Source organism: Staurois parvus, unplaced genomic scaffold (genome assembly GCF_062004578.1).
Source record: "Staurois parvus isolate SC_StPar_1 unplaced genomic scaffold, SC_StPar_1.0 ptg000144l, whole genome shotgun sequence".
Taxonomy (NCBI): Eukaryota; Metazoa; Chordata; class Amphibia; order Anura; family Ranidae; genus Staurois; species Staurois parvus.
In genome coordinates this window covers 2,150,267-2,172,187 of record NW_028317940.1, presented here as the reverse complement: position 1 = coordinate 2,172,187, position 21,921 = coordinate 2,150,267, and the positions used below count along the sequence as shown (strand labels likewise).

At 45.1% G+C, this 21,921-nt stretch overlaps 1 protein-coding gene across 1 annotated transcript; it reads left to right on the top strand.

Moving 5' to 3' along the window:
* The first annotated feature begins 2,939 nt into the window (after positions 1 to 2,939).
* Positions 2,940 to 21,480, top strand: LOC149465101 (uncharacterized). Its single transcript, XM_089673771.1, is given in 8 exon segments — positions 2,940 to 3,019; positions 5,673 to 5,823; positions 5,934 to 6,406; positions 6,487 to 6,687; positions 6,761 to 6,970; positions 7,126 to 7,261; positions 7,533 to 8,479; positions 18,458 to 21,480. Coding segments are annotated over 8 exon segments (2,952 nt in total). The 5' UTR covers positions 2,940 to 3,004; the 3' UTR covers positions 19,277 to 21,480.
* Positions 21,481 to 21,921: the final 441 nt, after the last annotated feature.

Sequence of the window (21,921 nt, the reverse complement as noted above, 5' to 3'; positions counted from 1 at the left end):
CAAAGGCATGTCGCAGAATGCATTTTGGCTGAAATTTATGACAAAATTTTTTTTACTGGACATGTTTTATAGCAAAAAGTCCAAAATATTGTTTTTTATTCTCAAAATTGTCAGCATTTTTTTTTTAGCGCAAAAAATAAAAAACGCACAGGCGATCAAATACCACTGAAAGAAAGCTCTATTTGTGTGAAAAAAGGACATAAATTTCATGTATGTACCGTATTGCAGGACCGCGCAATTGTCTGTTAAACTAGCGCAGCGCTGTATAGCAAAAAAATTTCGTAAATTGCAGTATCTATACCATAGTTTGTAGACGCTATAACTTCCACACAATGCAATCAATATACACTTATTGGGATTTTTATTTACCATAAACATGTAGCAGAATACATTTTAGCCTAAATTTATAACCAACTTTGAGTTTACTATATATTTTTTATAGCTGAAAGTAAAAAATATCGTTTTTCTTCCAAATTTTTTTTTTTTTTGTTTATAGCGTGAAAAATAAAAAGCGCACAGGTGATCAAATACCACCAAAAGAAAGCTCTATTTGTGTGAAAAAAAGGACGTAAATTTCGTTTGGGTACAGCATTGTACGACCGCAAAATTGTCAGTTGAATTATTGCAGAGCCGAGTAGCAAAAAGAGGCCTGGTCATTAAGGGGGGTAATCCTCAGGAGGGGAGTGGTTTATTATATTTCATGTGAGTCCATATTCTAAGCATTTAAATAAAGACAAAGTTTTATAAGGATAAAGCACTATGTCCACATTTCTTTTTTACGTCATGACACTGAGGAACATCTAAAGAGGAGTGAGCAGGGGCGGACTGACAACTCATGGGGCCCCCAGGCAATAGGGGATCATGGGGCCCCTGTGTTCTTGCCTAAACTCAAAAAAGCCTATGAAAAAGGTATTGGGGCATCTCATGGGGCCCCCTACTGACCCCGGGCCCTCGGGCAGTGCCTGAGTTTCCAAATGGTCAGTCCGCCCCTGGGAGTGAGCAGGTAATCCTGAGCAACTGAAGGAGGGAGAGATCCATTCAGGGATAACAAGTGTATAAGGAGAGAAGCATTGTGGAGTACATAGGAGGTATCCAACATCCATTCCATGCTGCAGCAAATTCTAGCAGGTTCCATGTATGTGAACAAAAAGTGTATTAAGCCTATCTGTTAGGCTTGTAAGGAGGTGAGCGCACATCTTTAATGATTTAAGGATTCACAAAAAGTCGCAATTGGTGTGTTTGGATCACGTCATCACAAATTCCTTTTTTTGGACTATTTGAATAATGGGACTGATTTTTATATTTTTTGGATTTTTATTTGATTCACATCACATTTAACTTGATATTTATTTATCTATGGTATATTGTTTGATTTTTATGGATAAAATTTGAAGTCATTAATTTATTAGTTGTAGGAGATTGGGAGCGCAACTTTTTTTAGTTTTATGGTTTTTTAACACAGTTTGAGTATGTGATTAATGTTAGCGATCCAGAGGAATTATTATAGTGGCTCGCAAGTTACACACACAACCTCTACCACCTCCCACCCTACCAACCACCCATCATCGGGGAGACTCAGTTTGGTATCTTCACCCTGAGAGCTAGATGACCATGTTCCACCATTGAAGATGAGGGCCTCTTCCCCGCAACCCTGGCCTGGAGGTTGTAGGGGTGCAGGGGGGACTTATCAGAATCTAGAAGCCCCTTTTAAATGTAGTTGGCTATCAGATACTGCTACCCCACCATGCGAATGAGAAAGAGGTGCACAGCACCCCACTGAAAAGCAAATAAACACACACACCTTATAACAAATCCATACAAGACCCATATCGTCCTTCAGACCTATAGACCTGCAGTCTGGATGTCCAGGACAGGGGGAAGGGTGACCATACCAGGCCACATACCATCACTATCCCCATAGCAAGGTTCTCCCTTGTTTGATGAGGACAAGGACCTCTTTCCTGCAACCCTGGCAAAATCGATACAGGGGTGCAGAGGAGGACTTATCAGAATCTGAAAGCTCCTTTTAAAAAAAAGGGGGGCCACCAGATACTGTTTTCCCACCATGTGAATGGTACAAAGCACCCCATTAAAAAGTAAATAAACACACACCTTAGAAATAAATCCATACCAAACCCTTATCCTAGCATGCAGTCTGGATGTCCTTCCCCTCCTGAACCATACCAGGCCACATACCCACAACATAGAGGAAGAACCTTCCTAGGAGGACCCTTCATAGCAAGAGATGTACCTAGCAAGCTCCTCTTCCCCACAACCCTGGCCGGGTGGTTGTGGGAGGTCTGCGGGTAGGGAGCTTATTGGAATCTGGAAGCCACCTTTACCAATAGGAGGGCATCAACATACCAGCCCTCCCCCACCTATATAAATGAATAAGGGGTACGTAGTACCCCTAACTCCTTCATAAAAGGGAAACGGTAAATAACCACACTGGTACCATTCTTGGAAAGTCCTTTATTATAAAAAAAAGTCCCATGATGAACATCCTCCGTCAGTCATCACCCCACTGCCACTCATTGTCAGAAAGGAGATCCCTCCACTCAACAGTCCGATATAATTGCAGCTCCCGGTGATGGAACCCGGAGAGTGTCCCAGCCATCATCACCTCATTGCCACTCATTGTCAGAAAGGAGATCCCTCCACCCAACAGTCTGATATAATTGCAGTGCCTGGTGATGGAACCCGGAGAGTGTCCCAGCCATCATCGCCACTCTGCACAGAGTCCTGGAACCTGAGGGACTTGGACATGATGGGACAGTAGACCAAATAACGAGACTGTTGGGCAGGATCCGGGACAGTTGGCAACAACGACAAGGCATTCATCACACTACGAGACGGTTCTCAGAGCTTCAGTTCCTCTGAGCTTCACAAGGTGGTGACCTCGCTTCTACCCAGACAGGAAGTCTCTATGGTAGACAGGAAGCGATGTCAGCTATAAATAGGAAGTTCCAGGGGAGAGGTGATTCGAGAGGAGACATTGCTGGAAATGGCACCAGAGGAGGTGAGAAGATCTGATTTTTTCATGACTTTTGTTGTTGTCCCTTATTGGTGGCCACTTTGCCCAGTTCCTCTTGTCCCTCACATTGGCAACATGGAGGGTGGAATTATATTTCAAGACTGCAGAGTCCTACGTTTTGCCTGGATGTAGTTTTATAGTGTTCTGGTGTCGCCTGTTTGCCATGGTTGTACCGGTCGGGGCTTAAAGCGGAACTTCACTCTCAACCAACATGGACTATTCATGATCCTTACTCTGCTAGCATTGGTGAATAGATAGGAAGGGATATCGTATTTACTTGTTGTATACTTTTTTTTAAATATCCTTTTCTGTTACTTCCTAGTTTCTGGCCTAGGCCAGGGTGATGTCATACATCCCAGGAGTCTTTGGGAGGGGAGGAGGGGTTTTCTCAGCTAAACATGCCTGTGTCCATAAGCTAAGGGTGCAGATGAATTCCAGGAAGTAAATGCTGCAGGAATCGTCTGCCCTTACTCAAGATGGCTGCGGCTACCCACATGTAAGAAAAATATATTTGAAAAATCACTTTGAACACCCCCCCCCCCCAACATTTTTATCCGTGGCCATCTTGAGTAAGGGCAGACAATTTATGTAGCATTTATTTCCTGGAATCCATCTGCCCTTGGCTCAGGCATGCATGTAGGAGGGTTTGTTTAGCTGAGCGAACCAACAGCGCTATTTAATTTATTTTTAACATTTAAAACAAACCCCTCCAAATCCATGTCTCCACGCTTTATTTTGCTGAGAAACCACTTTAAAAAACACACCTCTAGCATTTCTACCCACATGGAAGAAAAATATATTTGAAATATATTTTAAAAATATTCTCCCCAAATATATTGACATATATTTGAAATGCAGTTTTGCCCATATTAAAAAAAAAAAAAAATATATATATATATATATATATATATATATATCATAATATATGAAAAATCTTTTTAAAAATACATAAGGAGACTGTTATACCGCACATCCCACATGGAAGAAAAATATATTTGAAATGCTGCAATTTTTTGGCCATATTCAATATATTTTAATAAAAAAATATATATATATATATATATATATATATATATACACATACTGCATGTTGAAATGCGTTTTTATTACAAAATATATGAAAATATTTTAAAAAATACATTTCAAATACACTGTAAGTCTTTAAAAATACAAATCTACATTTTTGGAATGCCTTTACAGATATATGTAAAAAGAATGTTAAAATTACTTTTTTTATATGTTAAAAAAACCTGAAGAATATATTTAAAAAAATATTCTTCAGATTTTTTTTAACATATAAAAAAAAAAATCATTTTTACATATATTTGTAAATGCATTCCAAAAATGTAGAATTGTATTTTTTAAAGACATACAGTATATTTGAAATGTGTTTTTTAAAAATATTTTTCATATATTTTGTAATGATAACACATTTCAACTGTGTGTGTGTGTATATTGACATATATTTTGATATTTTAAAATCTATTGAATATGGCCAAAATTGTAGCATTTCAAATATATGGCAATATATTTGGGAAGAATATTTTAGAAATATGTTTCAAATATATTTCATATTCACTGGCCACAGGTGTATAAAATCACGCCCCCAGAAATGCAGACTGCTTCTACAAACATTGGTGAAAGAATGGGTCGCTCTCAGGAGCTCAGTGACTCCAAGCGTGGTCCCGTGATAGGTGGCCACCTGTGCAATAAGTCCATCTGTGACATTTCCTGGCTACTAAATATTCCACGCTCAACTGTTAGTGGGATTATAACAAAGTGGAAGCAACTGGGAACAACAGCAACTCAGCCACCAAGTGGTAGGCCACGTCACATGACAGGGCGGGGTCAGCGCATGCTGAAGCGCACAGTGCGCAGAAGTCGCCAACTGTCTCCAGAGTCAATAGCTAAAGACCTCCAAACTTGGTGTGGCCTTCAGATGAGCCCAACAACAGTGCGTAGAGAGCTTCATGGAATGGGTTTCCATGGCAGAGCAGCTGCTTCCAAACCTTCCATCACCAAGTGCAATGCGTCGGATGCCGTGGTGTAAAGCACGCCACCACTGGACTCTAGAGCAGAGGAGGTGTGTTCTCTGAAGGGACCAATCACGCTTCTCTGTCTGGCAATCCGATGGACGTGTATGGGTTTGGCAGTTGCCAGGAGAATGGTACTTGCCTGACTGCATTGTGCCAAGTGTAAAGTTTAGTGGAGGGGGGATTATGGTGGACATGGAGACATGGAGGAGCCAGTTTGGGGTGGAGGAACTTGACTGGCCTGCACAGAGTCCTGACCTCAACCCCACAGAACACCTTTGGGATGAATTAGAGTGGAGATTGCGAGCCAGGCCTCCTCCCCCAACATCAGTGCCTGACCTGACAAATGTGCTTCTGGAAGAATGGTCCAACCTTCCCATAGACACCCTCCTAAACCTTGTGGACGTCCTTCCCAGAAGAGTTGAAGCTGTTATAGCTGTAAAGGGCGGGGCCAACTCAATATTGATCCCTACAGACTAAGACTGGGAGGCCATTAAAGGTCATGTGCATGGAAAGGTCGGCGACCCAATACTTGGGGCAATATAGTATATGTGTATATATATTTTATATGCACGTTTAGTACAACTAATTGCTTATATTTTTAGAGTGGAATCCTCGGGGATGATAATATTGGTATTAAAGAGGAGTATAAAGAGGAGGATGAGGAGTATGGAGTGATGAAGGAGCTTTGTGAAGGACACCAGGATTTCTACAAGGACGTCATGATGGACAATCAGCCGCCCCTCACATCACCAGGTAAGAGGAGACTTTAAGGAGAGAGCAGTACGGAGGCTCCACCTAGATCCCCCATCATCTGATAAACACATAGAAACAATGGATTCAGTCAGTGTGTGTGTTTCCTACAGATGGATCCAGTCATGGGAACCCACCAGGGAGATGTCACCATCCTCTGTATTCCTGGGATTCCACACAGGAAGGTCACACCATCCCTCACCATCAGGTAGATGGATCCAGTCATGGGAACCCACCAGAGAGATGCCCCCTTCCTCTGTATTCCCGGGATTCCACACAGGAAGGTCACACCCTCCCTCACCATCATCAGGTAGATGGATCCAGTCATGGGAACCCACCAGAGAGATGTCCCCTTCCTCTGTATTCCCGGGATTCCACACAGGTCGATATTAAAGAAGAGATAAAAGAGGAGAAGGATGAGGATGGGATGATGGAGGAGTCAGAGTTTCCCAGAGGACACAAATATCTGTACCAGGACACCATGGTCGAGTCGTCCAGCTACAGGAACCCACCAGAGAGATGTCCCCATCCTCTGTATTTCCGGGATTCCACACAGGAAGGCCACACCATCCCTCACCATCATCAGGTAGATGAGGAACAATCACTGATAGCTAAAATGTATAGACAAGCATGTTTGTTACATTGAATGTCTTTTTGAATGTTTAGAGTGGAATCCTTGGGGATGATAATATTGTCATAAAAGAAGAGTATAAAGATGAGAAATATGGAGTGATGGAGGAGTCTTCAGAAGGACACAAGGATATGATGGAGCCACCTAATTCCAGGAACCCACCAGAGAGATGTCCCTGTCCTCTGTATTCCCGGGTTTCCACACAGAAAGGTCACACCATCCCTCCACATCATCAGGTAGGTGAGCAATCACTGGTAGTTATATTTTATATGCAAGCATGTTATAATGAATGCTTTATTATGTATTCAGAGTGGAATCCTCGGGGGTTATAATATTGTTGTTAAAGAGGAGAATGATGAGGATGGTGTGATAGAGGAGCTTTCAGAGGAACACAAGGATCTCTACAAGGAAGTCATGATGGAGCCACCTAATACCAGAAATCCACTAGAGAGATGTCCCCGTCCTCTGTATTCCCAGGTTTCCACACAGGAAGGTCACACCATCCCTCACCATCATCAGGTAGGTGTAGTTGAGGGTCGGGAACATAAAGTGATGGAACACTCTGATATGTGGAGACGATGTGTGGACTCTGCAAGATGAGATGTTCTATGTGATCTCACATCATAAATCCTTCTATGTTACAGATGTTATTTTCTGCCCTTCTTTTGGTTTAGGGTGAAGATCTGATGAACATGAAAGTTGAGGGTGAAATAGAAGAGACATATGTGAGGGATGATCAGCAATATACGGAGGAGGCTGGAATGAGGAGGACATTCCTAGAGAAGGACACTCCTACTGAGATCAGCACAGGTGACCAGAATATATTCTTCTCTTATCTCTGCTCTGTTACCGCCCCCCCAGCCCCCATTGGTTCCTGCTCCTCTGACAAGGCGGTGTAAATGTAGAAGTGATCTGGGAGGAGGAGCAAAGGCCCTTTGACTGAAGAGGGGAGGAGTCCCAGCTGGCTGGGACATCCACAGAGAACATCTGCTCCCCCCTTATCTCCCTGATCCAGATGGAATCTTGATGGAAGTGAACTAGCCCTCTATTATCTATTAATGATGTTTTTCTATTTTTCCAGGACCCGCCATGGAGAAACCCTCAAAGGATCGTCTCACTTTATCTCCAGGTTGTAAAATGGAAGATGAGGATATCCCAGGAGATTGTGCCGGAGAGAAGATAATGATCTCCACTGTGGATGGTGAACCTTCCAGTGTGGAGAGACCATGGAATTCCTTGGCCGCTGAGCAACCTCGTGCTGTGGGGAAAGGGGCCGGGATTCCATGTGCCGGAGAAAAAACAATGAGCTTCCCTATGGATGGTGGACTTCCCAGTGTGGACAGACCATGGAGTCCCTCTGACTCTGAGCAACCTCGTACTGTGGGGGATGGTGATGACGGTTCTCCTAAATCAGTACTTCTAATACATGACAGATCTCACATAGAGGAGAAGTTGTATTCCTGCCCTGACTGCGGCAAATGTTTTTCACGGAAGTCCCATGTTTCTTTACATCAGAGACTGCACACGGGTGAGAAGCCGCATTCCTGCACCGAGTGTGGAAAATGTTTTTCATTAAAGTCCAATCTTGCCCAACACCAGAGATTGCACACGGGCGAGAAGTTGTATTCCTGCACCGAGTGTGGAAAATATTTTTCACAGAGGTCCCATCTTTCCATACATCAGAGAATGCACACGGGTGAGAAACCTTATGTCTGCCCCGAGTGCGGGAAATGTTTTCCACAGAATTCAGCCCTTGTGAAGCATCAAAGAACTCACACTGGGGAGAAGCCATTTTCCTGCTCTGAATGCAGGAAATGTTTTTCAAGGAAGGGCAATCTTATCACACATCAGAGAACTCACACGGGGGAGAAGCCCTATTCTTGTCCTGTCTGCGGGAAATGTTTTTCATGGGATACCAGTCTTGCGAAACATCAGATATGCCATACTCGTGAAACGCTGTTTTCTTGTCCTGAGTGTGGGAAATGTTATTCACGGAAATCAGATCTTGTCAAACACCAAATTTCTCACATGGAGAGGCCGTATTCCTGCTCTGAGTGTGGGAAAAGTTTTTCATGGAAGTCTGTTCTTACCAAACATCAGAAAACGCACACAACCCTTGAGGTGTCCTGAGTGCGGGAAATGTCTTCTCTATGGATATGTTGCCGTACATCAGACATCTCACATTGGGAAGAAGCACACCTTGATATACACCTCCAGAAGCTGAGCGCTCCTCTGATCTTTATCATGGAAGAAACACTTTTTATAAGGAGATCAGAGATCACTAAAGACTTCAAAGTTGTGTCTGGCTTCCTCTGCTAGGAGAGAGAAGGGGGGGGGGTCACTGCTGGTTGGGACCCTCTAGCAGTGTAGTCTGATCTCCCCTGACCTTCAGCAGAGGTTTCCATGGAGGACATCATGGTGAGAGAGAAGGAGGGGGGGGGGTCACTGCTGGTTGGGTCCCTCCTAGCAGTGTAGTCTGATCTTCCCTGACCTTCAGCAGAACCTTCCATGGAGGACATCATGGAGAGAGAGGAGCTAAATATTGGTCGTGGATGAAGAGAAAGGGAGATCAGGCCCTATGACATTGCAGTAGCCCTCACCCTTCACACAGAGCTTCATTTGCTTGAAGAGTACCACCTGCCAGATGAACGTGTGAAATATGAAATTTTCTGAAGTGACATTTTAATAATTTCTATGATAAAAATGCAAATATTTTGGGGAAAAAAATAAAACGTTAACTAATGGACGATATTAAGTGCTTATATGCTAATGCTAGGCTCTCTATATGATACCAGGTTCAGGTACTGGAAGGACTTAGCAGATAATGCCAGACATGGTATTAGAAGCAGTCGTTCCCTCCCTGGAATGTTGTGTTGTGTTTCTATAAGACCGCCTCCTAATATCGTCCAATGAGAAGGTCACCGTCCAGCCGATAAGGTGTTCCTAAATAACAGAAATTAATGTTTCGTATAATGGTTGATTTGTGACTTGTGCACATTGTGGGGCTCGAACATTTCCTTCATTTTGGAGATGTCACCTTTTCCACGAATGACCTTCTCACCTCATCAGTCTAGACCAGTGGTGTCCAAACTGCTGCCCTGGGGCTGGATGTGACCCTTTGCTTGCTTTTATCTGGCCCTTGGAGCACTATTCCACCAACTGTCACCATGGTTGGGCCACCACTCCCCTTACTGACACCATCAATGGGACACTCTTCTCACTGATATCAACAACGAGGCACTATTCCTCCCATTAAAAGCAACAATGGGGCACTGATTCTTTGTTATTTTTTCTCCCACTGGCTACAGTCCGGCCCACCCAAAAGTCTGAAGGTCAGCAAACTGGCCCTTTGGTTAGAAAGTTTAGAGACCCCTGCCCTATTCTAATGGATTATATGAATTTTATTTGGTGTGGGGGATGGGTCCACCTCCTGCATTCATAGATCCTGTCTCACCCATAATACAGCTATTATGAATGGAGAAGCTCGGCAAAAAGTGCCGATTTAGTTGGGCACTGTTGATGAGTGCCTATCCAGAGTAGGGCAGGAGCTGAGTGAGATCAGTCAGGTTATTAGTCACCAACCTTTTAGTAAAGATCATGGTGGCAGGAGTCAGGGGGAGGGATCAGAGGATGTGTTGTGTTACACTATTTGATTTATTATTTCTCTGTGGCCATCACTTGTTTATTATTGCTCTGTGTCTTTAAGCTGTCTCCTTCTGTCTAAGCTGAGCTCTTTCTCTTACCGTACTTGTGTATATCCCTCCCCCCTGCCTCTCTCTGGTAGTCATTCCACTGTATCCTGTTTTCTGAATGCATCTTTCCATGAGGCTTACAACATTAATGGTTTTCTACCTATGATTATTCTCCATTAAACGGAACATTCAAATGGATTTCCTCATCTGACTTCCTCTACATGTGAGTTAAACTGTCTGACCCGATGCAAAGGATAAATTCAACACCACGTGGTATAGCTGTATACATCGCTGGAGATAAAGTTTATGGCCTGGTAGTTGAGTCAGAACAGGATAAAGATTTCAAGGAATACAAGAGCCAGCAGAACAAGGGACATATCAAACTAATAGGGAGTAAGGTCCCTTGCGCTGATTTTTTTTTTAACTACAGTTAATCAGTTCATAGACTCATAAATCATGTCACACATTTTGCTTTTTCAGTTTTCTGATTCTTGTAGTAAATTCAGGGAAACAAACCCAGTAGTATATTAATATGCTTTCACTGAACAAAATTGCTGTGTGTATTATGGGAAAAATAATACAAGACCTGTAGAGTGCTACAAATATGCATACATACAGAGCTTCACATACTATCTTGTCCTAGCCAATGAATATTGAGAATAGTCTGTATGCAACAGGGATACACTAAAGTCATGTGGCGTCTGCTATAGCTGGTTCACCATTTCCTTAATGAACAGGACTCTCAGCATTAAGTGATTGCAAGAAAATGGGTTCTTGATCTTGGCAGGCTCCCTCTGTTTCCTATCATGTGACTTTGTCCCAAGGTAGAGTCCCCCTTTCAGCTATTTCCTCAGACCTTTTAACTAAAACATTTGTAGCTCCTCCCACTGGGTTTGATCCCTTCCTACTTCCTTCCTATGTCAGTTTATATGAGAAAAGCTGTTCTGTCTCTAGGAAAAAAGTCAGGTTTATAAAGAGTCCACCCTTACATCCATGTGTGCACAGGAGAGTCCGCCCTTACATCCATGTGTGCCCAGCAGGATTCCCCCCATTTATCATGGGGTGTCCAAAAGGGTGCCCTCTTACATCTATGAATACCAGACACAGCCACCTCTTACATCCATGTGTGCCCAGGAGAGTCTACCCTTACATCCATGTGTGCCCAGGAGAGTTCACCCTTACATCCATGTGTGCCCAGGACAGTCCATCCTTATATCCATGTGTCCCCAGGAGAGTCCACCCTTACATCCATGTGTGCCCAGGAGAGTATACCCTTACATCCATGAGTGCCCAGGAGAGCCCACCCTTACATCCATGTGTGCTCAGGAGAGTCCACCCTTTCATCCATGTGTGTCCAGGAGAGTCCACCCTTACATCCATGAGTGCCCAGGAGAGTCCACCCTTACATCCATGTGTGCCCAGGAGAGTCTGCCCTTACATCCATGTGTGCCCAGCAGGATTCCCCCCATTTATCATGGGGTGTCCAAAAGGGTGCCCTCTTACATCTATGAATACCAGACACAGCCACCTCTTACATCCATGTGTGCCCAGGAGAGTCTACCCTTACATCCATGTGTGCCCAGGAGAGTTCACCCTTGCATCCATGTGTGCCCCGGACAGTCCTTCCTTATATCCATGTGTCCCCAGGAGAGTCCACCCTTACATCCATGTGTGCCTAGGAGAGTATACCCTTACATCCATGAGTGCCCAGGAGAGTCCACCCTTACATCCATGTGTGCTCAGGAGAGTCCACCCTTTCATCCATGTGTGTCCAGGAGAGTCCACCCTTTCATCCATGTGTGTCCAGGAGAGTCCACCCTTTCATCCATGTATGTCCAGGAGAGTCCACCCTTACATCCATGTGTGTCCAGGAGAGTCCACCCCTTACATCCATGTGTGACCAGGAGAGTCCACCCTTACATCCATGTGTGCCCAGCAGAGTCCACCCTTACATCCATGTGTGCCCAGGAGAGTTCACCCTTACATCCATGTGTGCTCAGGAGAGTCCCCCCTTACATCCACTTATTCCAAGCAGAGACCCCTCTACATCCCTGTGTGCCCAGGAGAGTCCACCCTTACATCCATGTGTGCCCAGGAGAGTCCACCCTTACATCCATGTGTGCCCAGGAAAGTCCATCCTTACATCCATGTTTGCCCAGGAGAGTCCGCCCTTACATTCATGTGTGCCCAGGAGAGTCCACCTATACATCCACGTGTGCCCAGCAGGATCCCCCCATCCATCATGGGGTGTCCAAAAGGGTGCCTTCTTACATCTATGAATACCAGACACAGCCAACCTTATGTCTAAGCATGCCCAACAGAATTCCCACTTACATACAGGTGTACTCAGTAGAGTTCCTCCTTCCATATTTGTCCAGCAGAGTCCCCCCTTACATCCACTTATTCCAAGCAGAGACCCCTCTACATCCCTGTGTGCCCAGCAGTGTCCCCCTTTACATTTGTGTGTGCTCATCAGAGACCATTTTTATCTTTCAAATGTCAGAGAAGCAGAGCCAAAGCCCATAAGGGAAGCTGACCTGGATGGAGGACACCCAGTCTTCCTGTATATGCTGGGGCCACCTCAATGGTTGATAGGACACTGGCAGTCCTAGAAACAAACCACAACATAAGGAATCTGTCAGTGAATGCATAGGTCTCTGTATTATAATGCATGGACCGGCACACGCATGTCCAGCCAGCCGGATGTAGCCTGAGAGTCGTAGCTTGGAGACCTTTTGCTCTAAACAATCGGAACATCTGCATCTGAGTACTTTCTCAACAAATGGTTTACTGTACAGATGTAAAAGTCAAAGACATAAAGTGCAATCTTATTTTTCTGTATATCTAAAAGACAAAAAAACTGAGAAAAAGGAATCTAGTTACAACAAGCGTTGAGCCAATATATTTCTATTCTATCTCCCCCTTGGTGGGAGTGGAGGTGACCCCTCTATGAGGACATACAGTCCATACACACCCAGCACAAGGCCGGGATCACACTACCAGACGGTTCTCGGGGCTGAAGTTCCTCTGACCTCCATATAGTGGGGATCTCACTTCTACCCAGACAGGAAGTGATGTCAGGGACAGACAGGAAGTGATGTCAGGTATAAGAAGGAAGTTCCGGGTGAGTTGGGAGGAAGTAGAGAGGAGACATTGGTGGAAGTGGCAGCAGAGGAGGTAATAAGATCTTATTTTCAATTTACACCCAGTAACCCCCTGTCATGTCCGTCCTCTTCCTCCATCGCCACGTCTGTCCTCTTCCTCCACTGTCATGTCCGTCCTCTTCCTCCATTGTCACGTCAGTCCTCTTCCTCCATCGTCACGTCCGTCCTCTTCCTCCACCATCATATTTATCCTCTTCCTCCATCGTCACATCCGTCCTCTTCCTCCACTGTCACGTCCGTCCTCTTCCTTCATCGTTGTATCTGTCCTCGTCTTTAATCATTGTGCCAATCCTCTTCCTCCATCGCAGTGCCCATCCTCTTCCTCCATCGCAGTCCCCGTCCTCTTCCTCCATTGTCGTGTCCATCCTTTTCCTCCATCATCACTGTAACATAAATGTAGGATTCGGATAGCTGAGATGTGATCTTAGAAATATGTCATTGTATATCTAGCTTAGTTCCATGTTATTAAAGATAAGTTAAGTGTTCAGTATTCAGTCAGAGACACATGTCCCCAATTAGCATCTAAAAGGACAGAGCAGCTTCTAGGCTAGAGGTGACACCTGGATGTCAATAAAATGTTATCACCTATGTAGTCAGACTTTGCCACCTTCTTGAAGTTTAAAAGAGGAGCTCCAGCCATTTCAGCTTCGAGAAGCAGCAGGGGAGGTATATCCACAGATCAAAGGAAAATATTTCATCTCATGAAAACTAAAATATTAGTTGCAGAGAGATAAAAATCCTTCCTTCTGATTGGACACACTGTAGGCTACATCTGCTTGTAAAACTGTATTTGTAGCCTCTGTGGAATCCCAGAGAAACGCAGAAAACGGTTATATGGCGCCTGATTGCGACACCTGAACAGTGATTGGTACTGTTGCGATCGGACTGACGCGCTGGTGTCTGAAATTCTATCCCTGACTTGGTGATTCAAACCTTTCCTGGTCCAATCGACTTTGGGCACTTCAGTACCCAGAATTCCTGGTGGGCTGGTACAGGAACACCCCCCAGAGTTGATGCCCAGCCTACGTCCATATCTCAATAAATTGAGGACCCTGAGATATGGATGGGGTGATTCGTATGGAGCCCGTTCTATTTGACTGACGAATTGCGGACTTTCTCTGACTTGCTCCAGTCGCAGGATAAATCTTGGTAAAAGTTTTATTTGTATTCCCTTTTATTTTATAGTCAATAGCCAATTGTGTGTCTTTATGTATTTTCTGAAACTGTTTTTTCTTTGTACATATTTTATGCACTGCCCACTTTCGGGATATTATATCATAAAATTAAATAGTGACTTCTGGGTACTTAAGCTCGGGCTCATATCTTCGGAGAGATTGTATTTTATTGAAGTTTAGTGTCTTTATATGCTCGGTCAAGTTCATTGCCAATCTGTATGCAATTGCACTGCGTGTTGGCTGATTGCATGCAGACTGTAAACTAGCAGATCTGCCAGACGGAGATCTGTGTGTGTGTGGTGGCCCAGCAGACCAGTCTGCGGATAAAATGTTGGGTGGTGGCAAGCTACTGTTTGTTGTGTGTCTGGTGTGGGGGTGTGTCTGGTGTGGGGGGGTGTGGACAGTGGAAGCGTGATGAACACTGGGGTTCTAGCTGGTAGGATAGCTGGAGGAATCCTAGAAGGGTGTGCCAATTGCTAGACTGCTCCCCAACCCTTAGCGTGCACCAGATTGTATATAAGATTTGTATCTGCCTGTGTGTGTCAGCCAGCTGGATTGGAGTCCCCCTCTAGTGGTGGCCAGAGGTAGTGCGGGCTGTGAAAGTATATCACGGCCGGTCTTATATATATATTCAGAGTAAGTCCCCCTCATTCCCTCTTACCCCAAGTCACGGCCGGATGTACATGCCTCGGTTAGCTAGTTGCTGTGGGCGTGTGCTTGTGGGTTGGATCCGTGACAGTCACACCCATTATTTTCTTCGATAGTGACGTCCGTCCTCTTCCTCCATCGTCACGTCCGTCCTCTTCCTCCATCGTCACGTCCGTCCTCTTCCTCCATCGTCACGTCCGTCCTCTTCCTCCATCGTCACGTCCGTCCTCTTCCTCCATCGTCACGTCCGTCCTCTTCCTCCATCGTCACGTCCGTCCTCTTCCTCCATCGTCACGTCCGTCCTCTTCCTCCATCGTCAGGTCCTTCCTCTCCCTCCATCGTCACGTCCATCCTCTTCCTCCATGGTCACGTCCATCCTCTTCCTCCATGGTCACGTCCATCCTCTTCCTCCATGGTCACGTCCATCCTCTTCCTCCATCGTCACATCCGTCCTCTTCCTCCACAGTCACATCCGTCCTCTTCCTCCACAGTCACGTCCAGCCTCTTCCTCCATAGTCATATCTGTCCTCTTGCTCCATCATCATGTCCGTCCTCTTCCTCCATAGTCACTGTGACGTCTTTTATCTCCAGCAGATGATGATACACACATATATAGTGTGGGAAGCCAGATTAACCCCTTCAGGGGCAGAACATTCCCCCACTTCCGGGGCCGGAACATTCTCTACATTTTGAATATGTGTCACCTTCCAATTTCACCTTATCAGTCTATCCTTACATTTTATAGACTTGGATGGGGGTTTTATTTAGACATAAAGGAAATATTAAATCTTTAATATTATAAAAAAGACTCTACATAGAAAATGTCATTTCTGATCTGGTAGGCCAAAGGGTGAGAGGTTCCTGGACCTCAAAACTATAGTAAACCCAAAACTGAATGTCCCTCTGTGTGTAATCCCACTGGGGACCGTTCTTCCATGATATAGACCCTCATATTACCCCCCCCCTTTCCCCCCATCCTAATATTGTACAACCAGTACAGTCCAGATCATTCTCTGTTATCAATTATTGGTCTACAGGAAACCTGTATAGATCACATGACCAATGAGGATGGAGGAGGGCCGGAGTCACATGACTGAGAGGATACTAAACCTCACCCTGGAGATCCTCTACCTGCTGACCAGAGAGGTGAGGAGGATTCTGGGAGGTCACATGACATCACTCTTATCTCTATTAATAAAACACAGACCTGACCGGAGAGGTGAGGAGGATTCTGGGAGGTCACATGACATCACTCTTATCTCTATTAATAAAACACAGACCTGACCGGAGAGGTGAGGAGGATTCTGGGAGTCTAACATGATGTTCCTATTGGTTCCCCAATACAGAGATTTCCTCTTCTAAAGTCAGGTGATCATATGACCATCACAGTGCCTCCATGTGACTCCCTAAACCCTGAGAGACAAAACATGGAGAAGATTCTAGAAGTCACCAAGAAGATGATGGAGCTGCTGACAGGAGAGGTGAGCGGTGCTGGGAATTCTGGGACATTCTCCAGTAACAGACAAAGGATGTGTCTGGATGGTGACTGTATCATTGTGTGTGTCAGGTTTCTATAAGGTGTCAGGGTGTCACTGTCTATTTCTCCATGGAGGAGTGGGAGTATTTAGAAGGACACAAGGACCTCTACAAGGACGTCATGATGGACAATCAGCCGCCCCTCACATCACCGGGTAAGAGGAGAGGAGATGGATCCAGCCATGGGAATCCACCAGAGAGATGTCCCCGTCCTCTGTATTCCCGGGGTTTCACACAGGAAGGTCACACCATCCCTCACCATCATCAGGTAGATGAGGAACAATCACTGATAGTTAAAATTTATAGACAAGCATGTTTGTCACAATCAATGTTTTAATATATATTCAGAGTGGAAGCCTTGGGGATAACATGGATGTTAAAAAAGATAATAAAGAGGAGGATGAGGAGTATGGTATGATGAAGGATTTCTACAAAGACATCATGATGGAGTCACCCAATAACAGAATTTCACCAGAGAGATGTCCCCATCCTCTGTATTCCCAGGATTCTACACAGGAAGATGACACTATATCTCACCATAATCAGGTAGATGATTGACAATTATTGGTAGTTATGATTTATATACAAGCTTGTTTGCTGCAATTAATGTTTTATTATATATTCAGAGTGGAAACCTCTTCAATTTTAATTTTGGTGTCAAAGAAGAGTACAAAGTGGAGAATGAGGAGCATGGTGAGATGGAGGAGATTTCAGAAGAACCCAATGAAATGATGGAGCCACCTAATACCAGGAACCCACCAGAGACATGTCCCCATCCTCTGTATTCCCGGGATTCCACACAGGAAGGTCACACCATCCCTCACCATCATCAGGTAGGTCGAGTTGAGGGTCGGGAACATAAAGTGATGGAACACTCTGACATGTGGAGACGATGTGTGGACTCTACAAGATGAGATGTTCTATGTGATCTCACATCATAAATCCTTCTATGTTACAGATGTTATTTTCTGCCCTTCTGTTGGTTTAGGGTGAAGATCTGATGAACATGAAAGTTGAGGGTGAAGTAGAAGAGATGTATGTGAGGGATGATCAGCAATATACGGAGGAGGCTGGAATGAGGAGGACATTCATAGAGGAGGACACTCCTACAGAGATCAGCACAGGTGACCAGAATATATTCTTCTCTTATCTCTGCTCTGTTACCGCCCCCCCAGCCCCCATTGGTTCCTGCTCCTCTGACAAGGCAGTGTAAATGTAGAAGTGATCTGCGAGGACCAAAGGCTCTTTGAAGAGGGGATGAGTCCCAGCTGGTTGGGACATCCACAGAGAACATCTGCTTCCTCCTATCTCCCTGATCCAGATGGAATCTTGATGGAAGTGAACTAACCCTCTCCTATCTATTGATGATGTTTTTCTATTTTTCCAGGACCCGCCATGGAGAAACCCTCAAAGGATCGTCTCACTTTATCTCCAGGTTGTAAAATGGAAGATGAGGACATCCCAGGAGATTGTGCCGGAGAAAAGACAATGAGCTCCACTATGGATGGTGGACTTCCCAGTGTGGAGAGACCATGGGATCCATCTGACTCCAAGCAACCTCGTACTGTGGGGGATGGGGCCGGGGTTCCATGTGCCGGAGAAAAGACAATGAGCTTCACTATGGATGGTGGACTTCCCAGTGTGGAGAGACCATGGAGTCCCTCTGACTCTGTGCAACCTCATACTGTGGGGGATGGGGCCGGGATTCAGGGGGAGGAGACATTTTCCTGTCCTGGATGTCGGGAAAATTTTAGCTCTGACTTAAGTCTTTGTGTCCATCAGAGATCTCACACGGGTGAGAAACGAAATTCCTGTTCTGAGTGCGGGAGATGTTTCCCTCGTAAATCAGAACTCATCATACATTATAGATCTCACACGGGAGAGAAGCCGTATTCCTGCCCTGAGTGCGGGAAAAGTTTTTCACAGAAGAACAATCTTTCCAGACATCAGAGATTGCACACGGGGGAGAAGCCGTATTCCTGCCCCGACTGCGATAAATGTTACCCACAGAAATCAGAACTTGTTATACATCAAAAATCTCACACAGGGGATTGGCCTTTTTCCTGTCCTGAGTGTGGGAAATTTTTTGCAAGGAGGACTTATCTTTCCAGACATCAGAGATTACACACGGGTGAGAAGCCTTACACCTGCCCTGATTGCGGGAAATGTTTATCAGATAAGACCAGTCTTTCAAGACATCAGAAACTGCACACGGGCGAGAAGCCGTATTCCTGTCCGGAGTGCGGGAAATGTTACACACAGAAAACAGAACTTGTTATACATCAAAGGTCTCACACAGGAGAGAGGCCATTTTCCTGCCCTGAGTGTGGGAAATGTTTTTCACATAACTCCAATCTTACCAAACATCGCAGATTGCACATGGGTTAGAGGCAGTAGTCCTGCCCTGAGTGTGGGAAATGTTTTTCACAGAAGTCTTGTCTTACTGGACTACAGAGAACATCTTGTGTCCCTCTAAACAAGAGGATCAGCATGAATACAACAAACAGCCCAGTCTTGGGAGGAGCCAAGCCATGTTTCTGGAACACCAACTCCATTCTCATCACTGAAAACAAACTGCAGGGACATTTATTACAATGTGCCCCTTTGTAGGTGTCATTGGGAGAAATAGTGCCCCAACACTGGTGTCATTGGGAGAAAGAGTGCCCCATTGTTGGTGTCATTGGGAGATATAGTTCACTGTCATTGGGAGGAATAGTGCCCCATCGTTGGTGTCATTGGGAGAAATAGTGGCCCATCATTAGTGTCATTGGGAGAAATAGTACTCCATCATTGGTGTCATTGGGAGAAATAGTGCACCATCGTTGGTGTCATTTGGAGAAGTAGTGCCCCATTGTTGGTGTCATTTGGAGAAATAGTGCCCCATTGATGGTGTCATTGGGAGATATAGTTCACTGTCATTGGGAGAACTTGTGCCCCACCGGTGGTGTCCTTGGGAGTAATAGTACCCCATCGTTGGTGTCATTGGGAGAAATAGTGCCCCATCATTAGTGTCATTAGGAGAAATAGTACTCCATCATTGGTGTCATTGGGAGAAATAGTGCACCATTGTTGGTGTCATTTGGAGAAATAGTGCCCTATTGATGGTGTCATTGGGAGATATAGTTCACTGTCATTGGGAGAACTTGTGCCCCACCGGTGGTGTCATTGGGAGGAATAGTGCCCCATGGTTGGTGTCTTTAGGATGGATAATGCTCCATCATTGGTGACATTTGGAGGAATTGTGCCCCATTGTTAGTGTCATTGTGAAGAATAGTGTCACATCACTGGTGTCATTGGGAGGAATAGTGCCTCATTTGTGTTGTCAGTCATGATTAAATGTGCCATTGGGAATAACTGTTCCCCTTTGTTGAGGTCAGTTTGAGGAATAGTGCCCCATTGTTGGTGTCATTAGGAACCATTGTTCCCCTTTGTTGGGGTTAGTGGGAGGAATTTTGCCTCATCATTAGTGCCTTTGGGAACTATTGTGCCCCTTTGTTAGGGTCAGAGGAAGGAATTGTACCCCATCATTGCAGTCATTGAGAGGAATAGTGCCCCATTTTTGGTTTCATTGGTAGAAATAGTTCACTGTCATTGGGAGGAATAGTGCCCCATCGATGGTGTCATTGGGAGGAATAGTGCACCATTGTTTCCATTGGGAGATATTGTGCCCCGTCATTGGGGGAAACAGTGCCCCATGATTGATGTCTTTGGGATAAATAGTGCCCCATCATTGGTAACATTGGGAGGAATGGTGCCCCATTGTTGATGTCAATGGGAAGAATAGTGTCACATCATTTAGTGTCATTGGGAGGAATAGTGCCTCATATTTGGTGTCAGTAAGATTAATCGTGCCCCATCATTGGTGTCAGTGGGAGGAATTGTGCCCCATCGTTAGTGCCATTGGGTACATTTGTGCCCCTTTGTTGGGGTCAGAAGGAGGAATTGTGCCCCAGAGTTGGTGTCACTGGGATTAATTGTAATTGTGCCCCTCTGTTAGGGTTAGTAGGAAGAATTGTGCCCCATCGTTGGTGTCACTGGGATTAATTGTAATTGTGTCCCTCTGTTAGGGTTAGTAGGAAGAATTGTGCCCCATCGTGGGTGTCACTGGGATTAATTGTAATTGTGTCCCTCTGTCAGGGTTAGTAGGAAGAATTGTGCCCCAGCGTGGGTGTCACTGGGATCAATTGTGCCCCTTTGTTAGGGTCAGAAGGAGGAATTGTGCCTCATCGTTGGTATCACTGGGATCAATTGTGCCCTCTGTTAGGGTTAGTAGGAAGAATTGTGCCCCATCGTGGGTGTCACTGGGATCAATTGTGCCCCTTTGTTAGGGTCAATGGATGGAACCGTGCCCCAAGGACTGGATAAAAGAAAGCAAAGGGCCGCATTTTTGAGACCACTGTACTACATGATTTAGGGGTGTGTACATGAAAGGTGACCCCATCCTCTGTGGATAGTCTACCTTATCGCCCTCATCACATTTTTGTGGACCCTAAGCAGAGGACGAAAAGTTCTATCACATAATATTCTCCGTCAATCCATCCTTCCTGAGCCTAGATCAGCCTAGTGGAAGGGTCACACCTATGACCAAGGTTGGGTAAGCCACGTATATTCCTCATAAAGGCCACCACTCCTGGATGAAGGTATGGAAGAGTCCTACTGAGCAAAGCTTTTTGATGTTCCTCCAACAATGGTGACTGTTTATTGTGCCCATTATATAGGTCAACCAACAACCAGGACATTTGTTTTTTCCAAACTTCAGCAAGTTGACTCCATAATGTTCAGCTAAGATATTTCAATAAAGTTCTCAGTCACAAGCCTCGCTCTGTGGATATTCGTTGGCTTGTCTCCATGCTGATGTAGCACCATCCTAGTTAGGTGCTATCAGGTTTAGGTAAATTTTTGATTTTGGCTCCTTGGTAGCCACGGGGCTACTACAGTGTTCATGATCTCCCCCACACCAGTTACAGTGTCCTTGATCACTGCTGACTGTTTTTATTGTTCCTTTCTTTAGCGTTCCTGTACTTCCTAGTCAGTGAACATGGAATTCCCGGGTCATGACTGGGTCAGAGCATCTCCAGAACTGTGGCTCTTGTGGGATGTTCTTGGTCTGCAGTGGTCAGGACTGACTGAAAGTGTTCCAAGGAAGAACTGGTGATGGTCATGGGTTGCCAAGGCTCATTGATTTAGGTGGGGAGGGAAGGCTCATTGATGGAGGTTGGGAAGAAAGGCTCATTGATGGAGGTTGGGAGGGAAGG